Genomic DNA, 22620 nt, shown 5'->3' with positions numbered 1-22620 from the left:
ATGTGTAGTGCATTATGTCCTATTTACATTTACAATGTATCCTTTGACTAAACTATAATTTGTAGTCTTCCCGAAGACCATAGTACTTTCATTTTAACTTTTTGAATGTTGCAACTTTATCTTTTCCTTTACATGGTTCATGTTCTATTTGCTTCTTGTCCTTCATTATCAAAGAAGATGGCATAGTTAGAGACTCATAACCATATTAGAGTATTGTCAGCTCTTTACTTATGTGAGCTCTCTGTGAAGCCAGTCCAGTGGAAGAAAGAGTGTTTGGGTGGGATTTTCTCATTGGTCTGAACATTTGAATACTCATTAGTATAGCAGCCACAGAATCTATGAAAAGTGATACTGTCACAAACCTGTTTAGTTTGATGAATTCTTAGATAATCGAAGAACTTCATTCAGAGTTTTGATCAATGTATTGTCATCCTGGAGGAAAGTTATTGGGAGCCTATCACAAGACTTAACCCATCCTCACATCTTGATTCATTATGTTCATCAACAAGTTTGATGAGTTAAGATGATGATGTTTGATGAGTGAGATTTTACAAAACTTGTGGTTGATAAATTTAGAGGAGTAGCAAATATATTGCATAAGAAAATAAGCATTTGAAACTTAAGGCTAAAACTTATAAGATAAAATTTAACAGGTACAAATATTAAATCTTCCCTTTAGGTTCAAAAAATCTGTATAAGTATGAGATGGGGGAGACCCAGATCAATTCAATAATTCATTTGAAAAAACTTAGGTGGGGCAGCTAGGTGGCACAGTGGATCAAACACTGGCCCTGGAGTCAGGAGTACCTGGGTTCAAATTCGGGCTCAGACACTTAAGAATTACCTAGCTGTGTGGCCTTGGGCAAGCCACTTAACCCCATTTGCCTTGCAAAAACCTAAAAAAAAAAGAAAAAAAAAGAAAAAACTTAGGGGCTTAGCTATAAACTCAATAAAAAGGTAAACTTTAACTGAATTTATAGAAATGTAATGTCTAGATGAAGTATAATAATTGGTTCTTTGTACTCTGTCCTAGTCATATCAGTTCTGGAAATCACTCTTCTTAAGGGAACATTGATATTCTGAATCTTGAAACATTAATAGAACATCACCAGGAGCTAAGGATACAAATAAAAAAATGAAAAATCCCTTTTTTCTAAAGAGTTGTGATTTGTTAGTGCCCTTCACTTATCTGAAAGGTCAGTTAAGGGAAAGATTGCTCTGAAAAGGAAAATTAGGACCACTAGAAGTTGCAGCAAGGGATTTTTTAACTTACTATGCAATATGTAAGGGAGACTGGATAGAAAGATTATGATTCTGAATGCTTTTGCGTAGAAGTCTAATTCAACTCTAATTTTTCATAGATAACTTAGTGCTCTGACCCAGAAGAGATAGGACACTACTTGGACTAGAAAGGTATGCAGTTCATTCAGATCCTTAAAGATTTTTCTTTATATTGCATTCTTCACATCATAGTGAGGAACTAAATCATTCATTGTACTTATATCGGCTATTCATGCTATCTTGGCTTTTTTCTTTGCTTTAAAGAGAGTGATGTAATGAGGTTAATTGGCCCTCCTTCTACCTGAAATTGGACCACTTAAAGCTTCTTTTTTCACTAGCTGGAACTGGTCAACACTTTTATCATTTGTTTAAGCAAACAGGCAGATTTCAATGACAAAAGTACATTACCCCACAGTCTTAATTTAATCTCAGAGATATTTGAGAGATCTTGAATACCTTTCCTGATTGTGTATATCACCTGTAGGAATCCACTGTTTCCCCCAGATTATGAGAAAATTTGTGTTGATGTAGCTTCCAAGTCATGTAGTGTAAAACAAACTTTATTAAGATTTAGAGAAATTTAGTATTTTGCTCAAGATGACAGCTAATTTAGGAGTATGAGAATGTCATTGATTTCCTTATTTTTTGCCTGACCTAAGATCCTTTGTTAATGTCTTTAACAACACTGTTGGTTATTAAAAGTAATAAATTTGACTTTTCAAACAAAATAATCTGTTATTATGTATTAGGAATGAATATGTGGTTGTAACATTGTCTTTCCTTTTAGAAAATAAGAAAAAGAAGAATACAAACACAATAGCTTAGTCCTCCATTCTCTCATTGATTGGAATGGAATGATGACAACTGCATCTCTTCTTTGTTACTTAATTTTTTTTATTAGGTTTTAAGTTGATTTGGGTTACTTAGGTGGCACAATGGATAGAGAGCTGACCCTGCAGTCAAGAAAACTCCATCTTCCTAAATTCAAATCTAGCCTCAGACACTTCCTAGCTGTGTGACTCTGGGCAAGTCACTTAATACTATTTGCTTCAGTTTCCTCATCTGTAAAATGAACTGGAGAATGAAATGGCAAACCACTCTAGTATCTTTGCCAAGAAAAACCCAAATGGGGAGGTCATAAGAGTCAGATATGACTAAAAAATGACTGAATAACAACAGATTGTTTCTTAGTAATGTTCGTCCTTCAATTCTGAAGAAGACCAGATGATGCCATGACAAGCACATGAATTGGATTTGAGTGAGGGGGTTGTGCTGTCACCAGCTTCACTTTCTCCTCTGGAACCATCTGTGTCCAGTGGCCAGCTATGAATCAGGATGACTGGAGATCCCCTGGATTCGAGGCAATCAGGATTAAGTGACTTGCCCAAGGTCACATGGCTACTAAGTGGCCAGTGTCTGAGGCTGTTTCATATAGACATCCTGAATACCCAAGGGTAGCTACCTCACTACATCTTCATTAATTTAGGAAAGAGGCTTATAACTGTGCAGATATGAAAACTTGGGAATTCTGATCCTTAACCCAGAGCTGTCTAAATAGGACAATGTCCCCTTTTATGATTTGCTGAAATATCCACAGCCTTATATCTGTTGAGGTCCTAAGCTCAGATCTTTATAGATCAGATTGTGGTTAGTGGTGACTGACCAAAATGCTGTAGATGAGCTACTTCAAATCAACAGATATTCAAAATTTATTTGCTTAATTTTGTTTTATGTACAGGTGTATGAGATACAAGAAGATTAGAATGATTGGAGAAGTGTCTTGGGGAAAGTCTAGGAGAGATCATTAAATCACAATGTTTTATTGTCAAATATATACAATTTTTCTTCCATTCTTCCTCAGTTCCTTGCCCTAATCTAGGAGACTATCAAGTACAGTGGGATATTGATATTTTGGTGCTCTTCCCCAGTTACTTAAATGAAATTAATTGCTCAGCTACTATACTTTGTACACTAAAAAGAGCAAAAAAAAATAATTCTGGTGCACATATTTTATGGAACCACCAGCCTTTAGACAGTAAGACTTTTCCTTACTCTAGGACCAACCACAATGTGGGTGATTAATCTTTGAGGATGTTGATGAGCAATATTTAGTTGAACCAGAGTTCTATATCCCAATTAGAAAAATTTAAAAATCTTCAAAGCAGTTTCTTGTTTCCTGAAGACAGTTGGGTGGAAATATGTCTTAGACTAAAGAATGACAAATCAATGGAAATAATATTGAATTTGAAGTTAACTTGGATTTGCATCCTGTTCTTGATCCTCCCTGTGGAGTATGGGTAAATCACTTCCTCTTTCTGAGCTTTGATTTCATTGTATGAAACTAGATAATTTCTAACATCCTTTCTTTGAATCCTGTTGAATTAGAGCTGTTTAATAGTATCTGTCATTAGAGAAGACCATTTGTCAAAGTTACTGAAGAAACAAATTCTTGATTTTGGGGAGTGAACTTAAACTAGATGTTCTCCAAGATTTATGATATTAAGCATTTGTTTGGTGAAATGTATACTTTGAGGTTTACTTCTTGGCAGAAGGATTTAAGTATGCACTCAGACTTAAGAAAACTCAATTTTAGAAGCACTTAAATTAGGAAGTAATAAGATTAAAAAAATTTGCAAGTTTCTTTTAACATTAAAACCATTGTTTATTTTATAATTAATGATTTGATGTATGGAGAGCACTATGCTAGGCAGTAAGGAAGATAAATTAGATATAAGTGAGTGCCTGCTCTCATAAAGCACTTTTAACTGTATTAGAATTGAAGGTTAACTAGAAATTATATGTAAATAGATCAGAAATTATGAAGTAAGTTCATTTAAAAACTTTTTAATTTAAAATCAGGTTGCTGCATGGAGTTTATCTCAGTTCAAGTATTTTTTTTTTGAATGAGACAGTGAGGTTAAATGACTTGCCTGAGGATCACAGCTCCAGAAAACTTTAACTCAAAAATTTCATCTGTTTTTTCAGTGTAGTCCTACATTTACCCAATTTTGCAGTTTGTTTAGCTATAGAATAAAATAGTGTTATAATTGGACATTTTCACCAAATTTCACTAAAATTGGGTCTGAGCTTGGATTTGAATCTAGCTGCTTCCAAAATTTTTTAAAAAGCATTTCTTAAACACCTACTATTTGTAAGATAGTATACTTTCCTCAAGTAAATATATAAATTGACTTGATGTTCACATTAAAATAGATTTTTTTCTCTTAAGACAAATAAAGATTTTATTTATTTTTATCCTTTTATTCAGTTCTGAGCATTCAAATGCATCTAGAAAATGATTCTTTTCCTTTTTATTTTTTAAGAAAGTTTTTATTTATTTTGAGTTTTACAGTTTTCCCTCCAGTCTTGCTTCCCTCCCCCACCCCCCACAGAATGCATTTTGTTAGTCTTTACATTGGTTCCCTGTTATATGTTGATCTCAGTTGAATGTGATAACAGAGAAATCATATCCTTAAGGAATAAAAATAAAGTATGGGATAGTAAAATTACATAATAATTTAACTTTTTTCTAATTGTCTAATTTGACTATTTAAGTAAATATCTTGAAGTAATTTATTATGTTTTGTGCTATTGTCAAGAACATTGTAAGTATTATTGGCTTCTGTTGCCTTAAAAGTGGAAATTTTTTTTTTTTTAGATTTTTCAAGGCAGTGGGGTTAAGTGGCTTGCCCTAGGCCACATGGCTAGGTAATTATTAAGTGTCTGAGGTCGGATTTGAACCCATGTACTCCTGACTCCAATGGCCAATGCTCTATTCACTGTGCCACCTAGCTTCCCCTGGAAAAATTTCTTAATTTCATTTTCTTTTTAATTGATTTCTAATAGTCTTTGGTCTTTGTTCAAAGTCCATAATTCTTTCTCTGGATACAGGTGGTATTCTCCATTGCAGATAGCCCAAAATTGTCCCTAGTTGTTACACTGAAGGGATGATCAAGTCCATCAAGGTTGATCATCACCTCTATGTTGCTGTTAGGGTGTACAGTGTTCTTTTGGTTCTTCTCAGCTTGCTCAGCATCAGTCCATGCAAATCCTTCTAGGCATCCCTGAATTCCCATCCCTCCTGGTTTCTAATAGAACAATAGTGTTCCATGACATACATATACCACAGTTTGTTAAGCCATTCCCCAATTGAAGGACATTCATTTAATTTCCAATTTTTTGCCACCACAAACAGGGCTCCTATAAATATTTTTATACAAGTGATGTTTTTACCCTTTTTCATCATCTCTTCAGGGTATAGACCCAGTAGTAGTGGTCAAAGGGTATGCACAGAAAATTATTATTTTTAAAATATTTGTATCTCATGTCTGTGACATATTTTTGAGGGCAAGAAACATATACAATATATGCTCACTGTTCATTTTTACAGGTTAGATCATACATAGTTACATTTGTAAGTAGTAGAAAATGGAAAATTGTAAAGAATGGGAATAGTTGGGGATGAATGTTCCTGGAGGGAATGGGAGGATCAAGAGCACATCTTTTTTTTTTATATATTATAAATCTTTTTTTTTAATTTATTTTTTATTCTCATTTTGTACAAATGTGTTTTTTTTACATTAATAAAATATTCTTGTTTACAAGTAAACAAAATACCCCTCCCCCCATGAATATAGATAGACTTGCTTGGGTGAAAAAAGTAAAGGGGAGAGAAAAAATTAAAATAAAAACAATAGTAATAATTGTAGGTATGGCCAGGTGGCGCAATGGACGAAGCACCAGCCCTGGAGCCACGAGCACTGGAGCCCATATCCAGCCTCGTAAACCCAACAATCACCCAGCCGTGTGACATGCAAGCCACCCGATCCCCACTGCCCTGCAAAAACCAAAAAGAAGGAAAAAAAAGACCCAAAATAAAATAAAATAGTAATAATAGTAGGGGTGGCTGGGTGGCAGACAGAGCATTGGCCCTTGAGCCAGGAGCACCTGGGTCCAAATCCGGCCCTAGACACCCAAAGATCACCCTGCTATGTGGCCCCAGGCAGACCAACCAGCCCCACTTGCCCTGCACCCTCCCCCAAATAATAATATCCAAAAATGTGCTTCAGTCTTTGTTCCAACACCAACAACTCTGTCATGGGTGGATCACATTCTTTATGATAAGTCCATCACAAAAGTTACTTCCATATTTTTCCACCCTTGCCATTGCTGATCGCAACTCCCTCCTTTCTTATTTCTCCACTACCATGTACTCTATTTTCTCTCTCCTTTCACTCTGACTCTGTTATAGGGTCGCTGAGTGGTACAGCAGACAGATCCCTGGTCCTGGGGCCAAGAAGCCCTGAGCCCCCATATCACCCCTTAGGCCCAGAATCCACCTGGCCCTATGGTCCTGGGCAGGCCATCCAATCCCAGCCCCTTGCAAGAAGTAAAAAAGAAAATGTTATATCTGACCACTCTCTCCCCCCCATGGTCCATCCTCTCCTCCTTTATTCACATCCCCACCCCTTCCCCCTGCTCCCCCCTCCTTCTTACTCCAGATGTCTATACCCCATTGAATATATATGCTGTTTCCTCTCCTAGCCATCTCTGATGAGAGCAAAGGTTCCCTCATTTCCCCCTTGCCTCCCCCCTTCCATATCATTGCAATAGCTCATTGTAATAAAAAAAAATCTTATTATGTGAAATATCTTGGACTATTCCCCCACTCCTTTTTCTTTCTCCTATTCCATTTCCCTTTTTTACTTTTGACTCCATTTTTACACCATATTTTTATCTTCGAATTCAGCTTTCTCCTGTGCTTCAACTATAAAAGCTACCTCTACCTGCTCTGTTAACTGAGAAGGTTCATATGAATATTATCAGTGTCATTTTTCTATGCAGGAATACATGCAGTTCATCCTCATTAAGTCCCCCCCCCCCCCCCCCCCCCCCCCCCCCCCCCCCCCCCCCCGCCTCCTCCAATCTCCATGCTTCACCTGAGTCCTGTATCTGAAGATCAAACCTTCTGTTCAGCTCTGGCCATTCCAAAAGGAACATTTGAGATTCCCCTGGTTCATTGAAAGTCTATCTTTTTCCCTGGAAGAGGACATTCAGCCTTGCTAGGTAGTTCATTTTTGGCTGCATTCTAAGCTCTTTTGCCTTCTGGTATATTGTATTCCAAGCCCTACGAACTTCCAATGTAGTTGCTGCTAAGTCCTGTGTGATCCTGACTGCAGCTCCATGATATTTGAACTGTGTCCTTCTGGCTGCTTGTAATATTTTCTCTTTGACTTGGGAGTTCTGGAACTTGGCTATATAATATTCCTGGGGGTTGGTTTTTTGGGATCTCTTTCTCTGGGGGATTGGTGGATTCTCTCCATTTCTATTTTGCCCTCTGCTTCTAGGATATCAGTGCAATTTTCCTGTAGTGATTCTTTGAAAATGATGTCAAGGCTCTTTTCCTGATCATGACTTTCAGGTATTCCAATAATTTTTAAATTATCTTTCCTAAGTCTGTTTTCCATATCACTTGTTTTTTTCAATTGAGGTATTTCACATTTTCTTCTAATTTTTCATTTTTTTTGTTTTGAAGTATTGATTCCTGATTTCTGGTAAATTCATCAATCTCCCTGAATTCTGTTCTTTGTCTGAAGGATTTGTTCTCCTCAGAGAGTTTTCTTATCTCTTTTTCCATCTGGCCAATTTTGCTTTTTAAAGCATTCTTCTCCTCAATAACTTTTTGAACTGTTTTATCCATTTGACCTAAGCTGTTTTTTTTAGCATGCTATTTTCTTCAACATTTTTTTGGATTTCCTTGACTAAGCTGCTGACTTCATTTTCATGTTTTAACTGCATCTCCTTTTCTTTTCCCAGTTTTTCTTCCAACTCCCTCATTTGATTTTCAAAGTCTTTTTTGAGCTCTGTCATAGCCTGAGTCCAATTTCTGTTTTTCTTGGAGTCTTTAGATGCAGGAGCTTGTGCTTCCTCATCTTCAGACTGAGTATTTTGATCCTTCTTGGCCTCATTTGTACAGTATTTCTCGATAGTCTTCCTTTTGTTTCTCTGCTTGCTCATTTTCCCAGCCTGGGTCTGGTTTTGGGGTGCTTCCTGAGCTTTTGGGACACTCCCACAAGGGTCTCAGTGTGTGAGGCTCTGTTCTCCCTCCTGGTCTGTGAATGACCATAAGTACCCCCCCTCTGCCACAGGGTTGAGGTGGGGAGGGGGGTCCTGCTGTTCTATGGGGGGGCCTAGACTGCGCTCAGGATCTGAATGTGGTCAGAGCCCCAAAGTCCTGTTCCAGAGGCAGAGGACAGAACCCTGCAGTCTCTCTTCACTCCCCTCCCTCAGCTCAATGGGCTCATGCCCTGGGGGCTCCTGCTTACCGGCTCGGCCTGCTTCTGTTTCCTTATCTGGGCTGCAGAAAGACCAAGCTGCTTTCTGTGTGCCCTGAGGGCTGGGCTCCAAGTGCTAGCTCTGGCAGAGGTCCCTTGCTGTTCCCCCACTTTGTGCCGGTGGGTGCTCCCTGGGGTGCAGCTCAGGAGACTCCCCCGCTTCTGTGAGCTGTGACTCCCAGCGCCCTGGTGCTGCCTCCAGGAGGCTGAAGTTCTTTGGCTGTGCCGGGCCACCCCTCTGGTGGCTGCCCCTCGACCCAGGGAGCAGAGCCTTTCTGCTCTTTTCCAGGTTACCTTGAGTAGGAGAACTGCCTCACTGGGTCCCTCTGTGGGTTCTGTCTCTCGAAAGTTTAAGAGTCCTTAGCTTATGAGTTTTATCAGAGAGTGCCTAAGACTCCATCCCTTCTTGTTGCCATCTTGGCTGCGCCCCCTGAGTGCACTTCTTGAAACATATTGAGAGACCCCCTCCTTATCCTGTGGGGCAATGCTTGGAAAACAGACAAGATTAATTCAGGATAAAGGTGTGAATGGATTTCACTGGAAGATGGTAGACTCAGAGACAAAATAAATTGGGATGCTATTTTAGTACTTTAGATTTTTTTTTTTAAGGTTCTTTTTGCAAGGCAAATGGGGTTAAGTGGCTTGCCCAAGGCCACACAGCTAGGTAATTATTAAGTGTCTGAGACTGGATTTGAACCCAGGTACTCCTGACTCCAAGGCCAGTGCTTTATCCACTATGCCACCTAGCCGCCCCAACACTTTAGATTTTTAATGAAATTGGTTGAAAATTTCCAATTCTTTCTTTATAAAGGATTCTACCTCTTTTACTCTCTTCAATTAAACTTTACAGCTGTATTGCTTGAGGTTTGAAGAGATCACTATTCTGTTCTATAACTAAACCAACTGTAAAATTGGGTAAATGTAGGACTACACTGAAAAACAGATGCTATGTTTGAGTTAAGATTTCCTGGATAAATCATCAAATAAATGTAATCAAAAATGTTTATTTGTGTTGTGTTTAGTTGAAAGTAACATTTTCCAGGAAAAACAAAATGCATATCCTTTTTATTTTTGATTTTTTTTTTAATGGTGTGCAGCTGCAATATAGCACTATTCAGTTTAATGTATGAACTAAAATTATGTACTTCTAAAAAACAGATTTTTTAAAAAGAAAATGACTTTTTTCCAAATGTTTTTATCTTTGTTTATAGTTGGAGGACTTTAAATGTTCGTTTTCTCCATGACCCATTGTAGATCCTATAAAGGTATTACTAGATTAGGTGTCATCCTTGGAAAACAGTAACATTTGACTAGTCATTATTGTATAATTTAAATTACTAAGATGTCACTATTTGTTTATCCAAGTTTTTTTGTCATATGACTTGCATTTAAATGGATATAATACATAAGTAAATATCTTGAAGTAATGTATTATGTTTGGATGCTATTGTCAAGAACATTGTAAGTATTATTGGCTTCTGTTGCCTTAATAGTGGAAAAATTTCTTAACTTCATTTTCTCTTTAAAATGGTGGTATGGTTTTCTTTTTTTCTTTTTTCATTTTGTTTTTTGCAAGGCAATGGGGTTAAGTGACTTGCCAAGTCACTCATCTAGGTAATTATTAAGTGTCTGAGGTCAAATTTGAACTCAAATTCTCCTGACTGCAGGGCCAGTCCTCTATCTACTCTGCCATGTAGTTCCAATTTAGTTATTTTCTGTATAATTTGTCAGTTAGATACTGTCAATTAGATACATGACTTCTCTGTTTTCTTGTTTTGTAACTTCAATCTTTTCCAAAATTTTTTTGTCTCTCTGAGTCTAAGATCCTTGAAATTGAATGTAATATTTTGTACTTTTTCTTTATCTCTCACACTAACTTGTTTATAGTGTCTGTACTGCCAAAGGCAGTGGAGAAAGCATAAATAGATTTCAACCTACTATCCTTGGCATAGCATAAAGATTATCTTTCAAAGAAGGAACTTTATGAACATTTGATTAGCTGAGTATCATCTATACAGAGAGCCCTTGGGAAGTGCTTACATCTTGGGGAGTGAGTGTAGATCAAGAAGAGAAGAGGGCCCAAGGCATTCTCTTTGGGAAAGCCTACTCCTAGTGGGTAAGAAGAGGAGGTTGATCCAGCAAAAGAGATAGAGTTGGAGTGACCAGGTAGAAGAACCAAGAGAGCAGTGCCCATGGAAGTCAAGGCACTAATTGTGTGTTAAGGGGGAAGGCCAATGGTATAGAATTTAGTAATTAAAGATGTCACTAATAATTTTGTAGAGAATTGTGGCATCAATTGAGTCTGGCACCTGAAGTAAGATTTCAGGAGATTGATAAGTGAATGGTGGGTTAGGAATTGGAGACAGTGATTTTGAACTATTCTTTCAAGGAACTTGGCAGTGAAAAAGGAAGAATGATAGTAGATTATTGCTTAAGTGGCAGGATCAAGTGAAATGGTTTTTGTTTGTTTGGTTTTGTTTGTTTTTAAAGGATGGGTCATGAACAGTTATGTTAGTAGGTAGAAGAAAAGGAGTAGTAAAGAAAGAGTGTGGTGGTGAATGCACCTGAAGGGAATGGGATCAAGAGGACTTTTACAACACATTGAGGGACCCCCTCCCTGCCCCATTGGCAATTATTGGAAAATAGACAAGATTTCTACAGGAATAGATTTCACTGGAGGAAATAATTGTCATCAGTAACCTAGAAATTGTAACTTTGATGCCATATAGAGTGAAATTCTGAGTTGGTATTAAAGATAGTATGTAAACTACTATTTAAATGGGACAGCAGTCACTCAATTTTTTTTTAAGGTCTCCTCCTATACAAAGTATTGCAAGGATATTTTACCAGCTTCAGGATCACATAAATAGTTTTCTGTTAAGCTTTAAAGTTTTCATAACCTATCTTCCTATCTATCCAGTTTTCTTATACTTCTTTCCACACACTCTTCAATTCAGCTACACTAGATTATTTACTGTATCTCAGATAATCCCTCCTTACTTATACCTCTTGGTTTTCTTGACTCTCTTCAAGTCTCAGTTCAAATGGCTGAAGGTTTTTCCAATCTCCTTACTCCCCCTTCCCCCAACTACCTTCTCTTCTGAGATTACCTTCAAGCTACTCTGTATTTGCCTTATATGTATCTAGTTGTTTATAAGTTTTCAATCTCATTAGAATGAGAGCTCCTATCTTTGTTTGAATGTGTCTTGTCTCCTCAACCAAATTATAGCTTCATTAATGGTAAGGAATATATCTTATTGTATCTTCTAGAATGCATTAGGCTATTTTGTGCCTTATGGATACTTAAATAAATTAAGGAAGTCCCAAAAGACATAGTGTAGTTTAGATTTAATTTTTTAAAATAATATTTTAATAGTTTTAAACCATTAAAATTTAAAACTGACCTAAAACTTTGGGAACAACTTCTTTTTAGTGAATCAACAATTAGTATTAATCTATCAAACAACATTTTTCAATAATTTACTGTGTTCTAGACTATGTGGTAACAAAGAAAGGTAAAAAATTTCCCATGGGCACAGAGCTGGTATACATTAAAGGTAGAATTTAAACAGGTTTTCCTGATTGCGAGGACAGGTTTTTTTTTCCCCCCTCTCATTACATCATATTGACACTCACTAGAAAAACTTTACTGTTAAAAAATATAGGTTATTTTTGCTCTAGAAAGAGATCAGAATCATTACAAGTACTATACATTCCCCAAAACTGTTTCCCTTTTGTTCCAAGAGTTCTTCCAAAGGACTCATCTTTTCAATTTTGGACCATCTAAAATATCTGTTATTATAACTCTGTGTGTGTGTGTGTGTGTGTGTGTGTGTGTGTGTGTATTTATGTTGATGAACAAACTCCATACCACTATATATTGTCTGAAAAACAGGGTTTATTTTTCCATTTGTGTTTTCCTTTGTTATTCTTACTTAGGAGACTGATGTTGTAGTGCTTGATGTAATCAAAATTTTATTATCATTAATTGAGAGCATCATTAGGATCTTTTTATCCATAGATAAATATATAATAAAAAATACCCTTTTCCTTTTGAACTCAGTCCTGAACATACTCCATTATAACAGCAAATACCTATAATGAACACATACTTTACTGTGTTATATCTTGGTAATAATTGGAAGGTTATCAAACCAAGTCATCTCTGTAGTGTTACAACCTATGTCGTTATAAAAGTCCTATATAATTTCAGCACATTTATAAGAGATACCCTTCTGCAGAAGAATTCCTAAGGCAGTATTTATTCTGCTCCAGTGAATCAAATGTCCTTCTTTAGTCAACAAGCACAATGAGATCTTATTATATCTCTACCCTTCAGTCAACCATGTGACTTCACGCACCAGGTCCATTATAGGATACAACTTAAAAAAGAAAAACAAAACTCTTCTGTTTCACTCCCATGTATCCCCATCAAGTATGCCCTGAAGTATGTAGACTGTTCTTAAAACGATTCCTCAAGGATAGATAATCAGGCATATAGGTTGGCAGCCACAGATACCTTCTGATTTTTTCACAGCAATTTCCCTGACTTTTTCTAAGCACCAATATCCTTCCATTAAGGTACTAAATTATTATCCCTAAAATTACTTCCTGATTGAACCTCCCCATTGACCTATTTTGGTCCAGCTGCTTTTTCTTTACAATTTTTCTTTAAATATAAGGATTTTTTAGATTTAATTTTTTTTTTTATTTTTAAGACAGACTTTTAATTCTTTTTTGTTCCATTCCAAATTCTATACTTCCCCTTCCCCCATACAATCAGAAGACCCCCCCCCAAAAAAACCGTAAAATTGTTTAATGTGATTTCTACTTACTCATGCAATATACCAATGTTAATGTTTGAACCCAAGTGTGGTGGCTCTTCTGGAGAAAAAAAAAGTTGAGGAATTTTGACAGATATTTTATATTTTTCTTTTCTTTTCCTCTCTCAAATTTTCTCTAATCTCCCACCCCACAATGAACTTGAGCTAGCTCAATTAATTCTCACCAAGTCATCTATAAATTTTATTTTTCATTTCTTTTTATTGTGAGGAAATAAATTGCTTATAAACGTGTTCCTTTGCCTGATTTTATCAATGAGTTTGTTCTAAACTGGTACTATCATTGGCTATAATATTTCCTCACTTTGACTAGGAATTCAAGCATCCTTTGACAATCTCCAGGTTTCTTTGGTCTCCTTATTGTGGTTATTGATTTATACTGATTAAGCTTTTTTTTTTTTAGGAAATGTGGTAATTTATGGTTTTTCTCCTACTCATTTCCCATGTTTTGGCATCAATAGTGTGTTTAGGTTAGATTAGTTATTTTAATTGCAGACTAATCTTATTTTTATCCTAAAATGACCATATGAAAAATGCCTAAATCACTAATAAAATTATTTGTTTCTATGATTTGATCTTTGACACATTCAAATTCTTTGGGATTGTATTATTTAGTTTCCAATTAATTTTATATCTGTATTTCAAAAGTCCTTTATTGAATGTAACTTTTTTCCTTGCATTATGGTCAGAAAAAGATACATATAATATTTCTACTTTTCTTAATTTGCTTGTGAGATGTTTATGCCCTACCATAAGGCCAACTTTTGTGAAGGTGCTAGACACTTCTAATAAATAGGCCTCTTTATTTCCATTCACCAGAGGGTAATCATATCTAACTTTTCTTATATTCTATGCATCTCTTTAATGTCTTATTTATTTTGTGGTCAATTTATAAGAGTTTTTTTATTCTTTTTTTTTTAAATTAATTTAATTTTTTTGCAAGGCAATGGAGTTAAGTGACTTGCCCAAGGTCACACATCTGGGTAGTTATTAAGTGTTTGAGATCTAATTTGAACTTAGGTCCTCCTGACTCCAAGGCCAGTGCTGTATCTACTGCACCACCTAGCTGCCCTGTAATACAGTTTTGTTCTCTATTTTCTCTTCTAACTCTTTTAACTTTTCCATTAAAATTTGAATGCTATATTGTTTGGTGCAAGTTATATTCAGTATTACTATTAATTCATTGTCTCTGATACTTTTCCTGATTATTTCTTTTAATTAGTTCAATTTTTGCTTTTACTTTGTCTGAGATCACGATTGCTACTTAGCATAATAGATTCTACTTCAGTTCCTTATTTTAACTCTTATGTATATCTTTCATTTCAGAACAGACTGTTAGATTCTGGCTTCCAATCATTCTGATATCTTTTTTTTTGTCTTTTATAGATGAGTTCATTTCATTCACATTCACACTTATGATTGCTAACTGTGTATATCCCTCCATCCTATTTTCTGATGCTTCTCCTTTTCTTTTTTTACCCTGTCTGTTTTGCTTTTGATTACTGCCTTTCTATCATTTGTTCTATCTCAATATGTGTATATTTCCTATTTCCCCCTTCCTTGAATTATCTCACTTGAGAGTGATGCTGAAATGTTTATTTCCATTTCCACTGTCCCCACCATTATGTGAACTCTTCCTTGCTTCAACCTACTTACATCTTTTTTTTTTATGCCTTTCTGCTGTTTTCACAATTCAGTGTGGGGATCTTCTAAGTTTCTAGGTGATATGATTTAGAGAAATCTGTGCTTTTACAAATTCCTGACCCAGGTTTGGGACTATTGGATTATGTGTGGTTGACTGTAGTATGGTTAGTTTCAGTAGACTTCTGTTAGACTCAGGCATCATTAGCCCGCTGGGCAGATTCAGACTCACTGAACTGCTTAACTCCCCTTTGGTCTTAGTTTCCTGCTCCAGTTATTCCACCATAGGTTTATGTACAATGATAAAAGTTAAAATTGAGTCCTTCCTTCCTTCTCTGCTTTTGGGCTCAGCACTACACAGTTAAGTTTTTAGAACTTAGTTTGTTCATAGCTAGGATCTTCTTTCTGTTCCTTTCTGCTCTGGAATTGTGACCCAGATAATGGATAATAGAACTGCCAGTTGACTCTTGTTCATAGCACTGACTCAGGGATCCTCTCTGTCCCAGGGTTTCCAGCCCTGATGTTCAGTCTCAGCTCCTTTACCATTCCTAGGTGTTAGACTGCTTTTTCACCCCTACTGTTGTTGTTCTGTGTTCCTGCTAGTCCCCACTCCAGTCTCTGCAGACCTCTGTCTTTCTGTGCTACCCTGAGTTGAAGAAATGACTCATTCTGACTTTTTCTTGACCTTTCCTATCAGGATTCAATATGACATTTTTCTTGATTGTTATGGAGGACGTGTAATGGGTGAATTGGGCATAAAAAAGCACATTTTCTCTCTTCTGTCTTTAATTTACCTTCTCTCCAGGTAGGTTTTCTAAGACCAGAAGTTTCAGATTCTAATACCTGTTTGCATTTGTAGAGAAACTGTACCTAGAAGTTTCCTATGTGTCATATCTTAGGTTCATTGCCTACTGCGATCTGTTGAATCCCATTCTGTTGGAATTTTATTTTCTATGCAGTGATGTACTCCTAAAAGGTTTTATCTTATATTTCAGAGCTTCCATTTGTATATATAGCTCTTTTAATATTTTCTTCTCCTTGACTTCTTTCCTCCTTGTCCCCCCCTGCCTAGGCCCTGCCCTTCAAGTTCTCTTCATTCCTCCCGCAAAGTTGGAATTTGCTATTTAGATGACTCCCAATTTTCCTTACCCCATACCATCCCACTAAATTGACCTCATTATAGTTTTGGCTATTGTAGACCTAGTCCTTGTGGATATAAAACTATGGACCAGTGCCATGAAGTATATAAGAACTTGGAAAGGTAGCTTATACCAAGGTGGCTGTCTGAGTGGGAGATAGACCACTTAGCTGCTATATATCCTCATTTATTTTAGCAAAATCCTGAAGTTTGCCCTTGACTCAGATCAAGAAATCCAATTAAAAACTGTAGTGACTTCTGGCCCAGAACTACAGAAAAGGTTTGCAAGAAATTCACAGACAATTAGAAAGGAAGTCTCCATGTGCGGAGCCATTAGCAATTGAGATCCACCTTCTTGTTCAAGAGATTGGATATGTGCAATCTACTAAGCTTAGTGAATAGAACCAGCAAGAGTTGAAATAGTAGGAGGGTGGGCACTTGGGAAGCCATGGGTAACAACAACAGACAAGGACAGTCCAGGTCCAGAATTCAAACCTTTATTTACCCTTTGTTGAAATACCAGAGAAAGCCCTGAGGATGCAGTGCCTTGAATTTCAAACATGGAAGGGAGAGTGCTGAACTCTAAGAGATAGATGGTTAGCATGGAAACCCTGATGACCTGGGGCAAGACCAGGTAAGACTGATTACCCTATCCAAAAAAATGGAACAAGGTTAATGTTGTCCCTAGTACTAAGCCTTAATTCAGTAACGAAGGTTAGAAAAATAAGTAAGTCAAAGAAAACACCACCAGTGAAAAAATTTGTTGCAAATCTAAAGATTTCAAAAAGGAGGGAGCTAGTAATTCCACAATAATTGTTAGCAGGCATTCAAAGGAAGAAATTACTTTTTCATGAATGTTACATGAATTTCAAGAAGAATTGATGTAAAAGATAAATAAAAGCCTTGGAGGAAAGAATTAGAGGTAGAATAAATAACTTAGAAAAGCATTTCTATTCAAAAACTAGATTATTGGAAAAGCTAGAATTGAGTAATTCTAGAATTGACTCCATAGCAGATAGAAACAATTAGGTTAAAAAAAATAGATGATATAAGCTATCTTACATTAAAAATAATTCACCTAGAAAAGATGTCAAAGACAATAAAAGAATTTTTGGACTACTTGAAAAGCAGGACTTTTAAAAAAGGAACCTATATACAATATTATAAAAAACTATAAATTAAAACTGCCCATATCTGTTTGAACCAGAAAGCAAAGAAAAGATAAAAGGAATTTTCCATTCCATCTCTTGGAAAAAACCCAAAGGAAAAATCCTTTAAATGTCATAAGAAAAAATGCAGAGCTTCCACGCCAAAGAAAAGGTACTACAATCCAGAAAGAAGCAGTTCAAGTACCAAGGATCAATCAGACTCTTAACTTCTGCTGTAAATGAAAGATCTTAGGATATGTTATTCCAAAATGTAAAAGAGAAAAACTTATAACCACTTTACCTTACAAAACTGAATATAATCCTCTAGGAAAAATGGAATTTTAATGAAAGAAAGGATTTTCAAGCATTTGAGATGAAAAGGCCAGAGCTGAGTAGGCACATTGAAATACAAAACCCAAGAGTCCAAAGAAACCTAGAAAGGTAAATCTATTTGAACAACTAAGAGTAAATTTATGTTGCTGTAGTAATAACATTCTTATGGGGGAAAAGAAACAAGTGTCTTTAAGAACTTTAATATCTCCAAAGAGTTTTAAGGGAGTTAAATGAGATAAAAGACATTCCTGCAAGCAAATTGGTTTCATTTTTAGGGTTTTAAGAGGGAAAAAGAAGTAATTAGGATAAAAAGGAATACACTGATTTAAAAGGGGGAGAACTTTCATTTCTCAAAATTGGAGTACTTGAGATGAGTATACAGATAAATAATAAAGGGTGGGGAGTTAGAAACAGATGAACTTCACCTTTTCTGAAATGCACATAGTAGAAACAAGCACAATTTGGTGTAGAGAGAAATCAAATTCAATAGAGAAATGAGGATAGGAGAATGAGCCAGGTGGGGGTGGGGGTTGTGCATTAAAAAAGAAGATAATCCTTGAGAGGAGGACACAATGGAATGAACCTTCATAATCCTGATCTGAGGATAAAGAAAATGGAAATGAGAGGAAGAAAAGCAAAAAATTCTGAGGGAAGGAATTCCTTAGATCACCTCTTGGGTAATTGGAAAATGATTGAATTATGGTATAAGAATATAATAGAATATTATTATAATTAAGAAAAATTGATTTCAGGAAATCATATGTAGTATAAATTGACAATGAATTGAAAAGAATCCCAGCAGCTGAGCAGCAACATTATAAAAAAATGACAATTTTGAAAGACTTAAGGACTCTGATTTATACAGTGATCAATTTTGTCTCTGGAGGACCTCTGGTGAAACATGTTTCTCCATCCCCTGACAAAGAGGTAATATTCAGAAAGACATATTTTTGTATATAGGCACTTTGTGGACTCATTTTGCTTTCTTTCTGTTTTTAATTGGGAATATTGTGGAGGGAGAGAGAGAAGGAGATAACAATGAAAAACAATGAAAACAGGACTATTTTAAAATATTTTTTAAAAATGAAAAGAAGAGGACAGAAGGAAGTTCTTAAGGAAGCATGATAAGCTTGGGCTGTGAGGATCATATCCATGATTAAGATAAAGAGAGTTTTTGAAAGTAACATGTAGAATTTATTATATCCTTTTTTTAAAGATAGTATGAAATTTACATTCTTTTTTTGCCTTGTAGAATCTTTTGTGTCCTACCATGTGTCTGGAAATTCTCATTTTGTCAATCTATCTTTGTTTTTCTCTCCCTCTCCTGCTTCCCCTCCCCCTCCTCTTCCTTCCTCTTCTAGTCTCCTTTCTCTCTCTTTTTCTCTCCCTCTCCCTCCCTCCTTTCCTGATTTTTCTTTCTCTGTCTCTATATCCCTCCATTACAGAATTTTTAGAAATCTTTCACCCTTAGAAAACATGAAACCTGTGAATTTGTTGCTGTCTGAAAAGCATGTTTCTCAAAATTAAAGCCTGTTTACGAATCTGAGCTTAAAGGTGTTTAAGGCTTATGATAAAAGTATAAACATGTAATTAATTAACATTAAAAGGTAGAAAGATCAGGGAACAGTAGCACTTTAAATCTTTGTAAGGGTTTTTTCCATGAGCCTCCAACTGCTCAATTGAAAGGTTTTTTAATTGTCACTAGTCTCTGTAGTAAGAGGTGGGCGTGGATGTGGATAGAAGAATGGGAAATAAGAATTGACACTGGGAATAGAATTTTAAGGAAAATAGTCTTCCTTGGTTTCAGTTTTTTCCAACAAACTTCTTGTATATTTTCTAGATCCCATGATAATTTCAGGTCAATTCTGGGTAGGGAAATCTGGTTTCAATCTGTAAGCTTTCTGATAAATCATGACCACTAGTGACAATTTTCAAGTTTTTTTAAAGTGCTTCCTCACCGTCATGATTATTAGCAATAGTACTTTGACACATTTAAGATCTGTGTTGAGAACCATGAGCATTAGCATAATAACTGGTAGGTCTAGTTTGGCTGTCACTTATAGAGTGTATGAAAGGGGATAATGTGAATTAAGACTGGAAAGGTAGGATGGAACCAGAATATAGAGGACTTTAAATGCCAGGCTAGGGAATTTTAGTTTTATCCATTATGAGAGAATCATTGAAGGGTTTAGTAATTTGTCATAGTTCCTTATATTTATGCTTTATGTTAGGTTACTGCTGTGCTTTTAAAGAATTTGTATTTTTTCCCCAGGACAAACATAAACAGTAATTATACAAGTATTATCAACATTTTATAAAAGAAGAAACTGAGGTCCGTGATCTTGGAATATTCCTAAGATCATGTAGCCAGTATTCCAATATAACTCTGTTTTTTCCAGTATACTTTGTTGCCTCCCTATATTTTCATTTCTGTTGTCATTTTATACTCAAAATAGCAACTTAAATTTTTTTAAGAGTTTATTTTTTATTTTGAATTTTACAACCCCCCCATTCTTGCTTCCCCCCCACCTGCCACAGAAGACATTCTGTTAGTATTTGCATTGGTTCCATGTTATATGTTGATCTCAGTTGAATGTGATGACAGAGAAATCATATCCTTTAGGAAGAAAAATAAAGTATGAGATGGTAAAATTACATAATAATATAATGCTTTTTTTTCTAATTTGATGGTAATAGTCTTTGGTCTTTGTTCAAAGTCCATAATTCTTTCTCTGGATATGGATGATATTCTCCATTGCAGATAGCTCATAATTGTTCCTGTTTGTTGCACTGAAGGGATGATCAAGTCCATCAGGGCAACTTAAATTTCTGTAGAGCTTCATATTCACAAAAGTGTTTTATATACATTTATCTCAATCATGGATATGATCCTCACAACTCAAGAAGCCAAAGTAGTGCAAGTACTAACATCTCCATTTTAATAGGAAATAGCTTCAGAGGGGCTAGGATGTAAACCTTTTCTTTTAACTCCTCAAAACTGATAAAAACTGAGAAATAGAAAAGGGAGGAGAGTATCTTTAAAATAGGCAGATCTGAGACTCTGGTATTGCCCAGGACTGAATCCTTAATGGTTATTTTGACACTGTTCCCCAACTCCTAATATTGTACTTGCACTGAAACAGGAAACTTTTTAAAAATGTTCCCAGGGAATATAGGACCATTTTTTTCTAAAACTCTGAATGTAGTTCTGTCCTAGGAAAGGCAGTTTATACCAAAGATCAATGCACTGTCCGGGGTAACTGGGTCAATGCAAAGTCCAGCATGTATCAGTAAGAATACCAGTTAGCCATTTCCAGTGGCAGTTTCAGAAACAGCTTCTAATTCAGCAAGATCTGAGTGAATGAGTTAACTACCCTTGTAATAGTAATAATGATAATATATTTACTAAGTAGCACCTGGCAGTTTCCTTACAAAACTTAAGAGATAGATATTATAGGCATTATCATTTCCATTTTATAGATAACTTACATTTTTATAGTACTATATTGTTTACAAAGTGCTTTTCCCACGAGTTTGTGCAAGTGTTATTTAATTTTTTTTGTTTTCTAAACTTCACAAACACCAAAATAAATGAACATTTCCATATGAAAAACAGAGCAGAAAATGAGTATTATGGTCCATATTGTTAATTTTGATTATATGTAAGCATGATTTTTTTTAAAAAAGTAAAGTTCAACATATTACTTAGAAAATTATTTTGCTTGTCTGTGTTTCTTTCAGGACTTTATTTTTTTGCATATTAAAACTTTTCAGTGACTCTTTCCTTCTTTTTTCCTTCCTTTGCCAAGAAAACCCCAAATGGGTCATAGAAGAATCAAACATGATTGAAAATGACTGAACAATAACAATAAAGTACCTACTCTGCCAGGTACTGTGCTTAAGTGCCTGGGGATCCAAAGAAAGGCAAAAGATAATCTCTCCCCTCAATAAGCTCACAATCTAATTAAAATGACAACATGCAAACAAATAATGTTCTGAGAAGGATACATGGGAGATAACTAAGAGAGGGAAAGTACAAGAATTAAAAAAGACTTAGGAAAGGCTTCCTGTAAAAAAATGAAATTATAGCTACAGTTTAAGGAAAGTCAGGGAAGACAGTAAGCAGAGTTGAGGAAGGAGAGTGTTTCAGGGAGGGAATAGCTGGAGAAAATGCCCAGATTGGAGAGTAGCAGAATATCTTGTTTGTGGAGCAACAAAGAGGACACTGTCACTGTATTGAAGAGTATGTGACTGGGAGTCAAGTTTCAGAAGATTGAAAAGGTTATAGAAGGCTTTGAATTTCAAACAGAGGGTTTCTTATTTGATCCTGGATATGTTAGGGAACCCCTAGTTTATTGAATATAGGGAGTGACATAGTTATGACTACGCTGATATCTGAGTAAAGGAAGGATGGATTGGATTAGTGAGAGACTTGTGCCAGGCAGACCATATTTAACTAATAAGATTGAAGTAATAGACTAGAAGCAAAAAAAGACAGACAATAAAGGAAGTGTTAAAATAGTCTGCATGAGATAGGTGATTGGATGGGAGTGATGTTATAGAATTGATGAGTCTTGTTGATGCTGCTTTCATATTTCATTTCCTTTCTGTCTACTCACAGTTGCCACCCTACTTGGGGCTCTCATTATCTTAACTGGACTATTGTGGTATCCTCCTAATTAGTTTCTCCCCTTTTCCTATCTCATCTTTCATATAACTTCCAAAATAATCTTCCTAACATGTGCCTTACCCATGTTATTCCATTACTTAAGACATTATTCTCAGTTGCCTCTAGAATAAAATGCAAATTCCTTAGTCTGACATTAAGTCCCTGTATTGCCTGGCTTCCATCTATCATTTCAGCTAGCACAGTGGATAGAGCATTGGTCTTGGAGCATTGGCAC

General features: G+C 35.8%; 1 protein-coding gene across 3 annotated transcripts in view; it reads left to right on the top strand.

The window, feature by feature from the left end:
• The window catches only part of SETD3 (SET domain containing 3, actin N3(tau)-histidine methyltransferase), a 140809-nt gene that overhangs the window by 5585 nt on the left and 112604 nt on the right, over positions 1-22620 (top strand). Inside the window, exon 2 of one of the 3 annotated variants that reach the window (XM_074213049.1) lies at positions 16759-16869. The exons of the other annotated variants lie outside the window; for them this stretch is intronic. Coding sequence (XP_074069150.1) covers positions 16829-16869 — 41 coding nt within the window. The 5' untranslated portion in view covers positions 16759-16828. The remainder of the gene's footprint in view (positions 1-16758; positions 16870-22620) is intronic. 3 annotated transcript variants of the gene reach the window in all.

This window comes from Macrotis lagotis, chromosome 1 (assembly GCF_037893015.1).
Source record: "Macrotis lagotis isolate mMagLag1 chromosome 1, bilby.v1.9.chrom.fasta, whole genome shotgun sequence".
NCBI classification, from domain to species: domain Eukaryota; kingdom Metazoa; phylum Chordata; class Mammalia; order Peramelemorphia; family Peramelidae; genus Macrotis; species Macrotis lagotis.
Note: the sequence above shows the minus strand (reverse complement) of the source record. Positions and strands in the feature narration are given on the sequence as shown.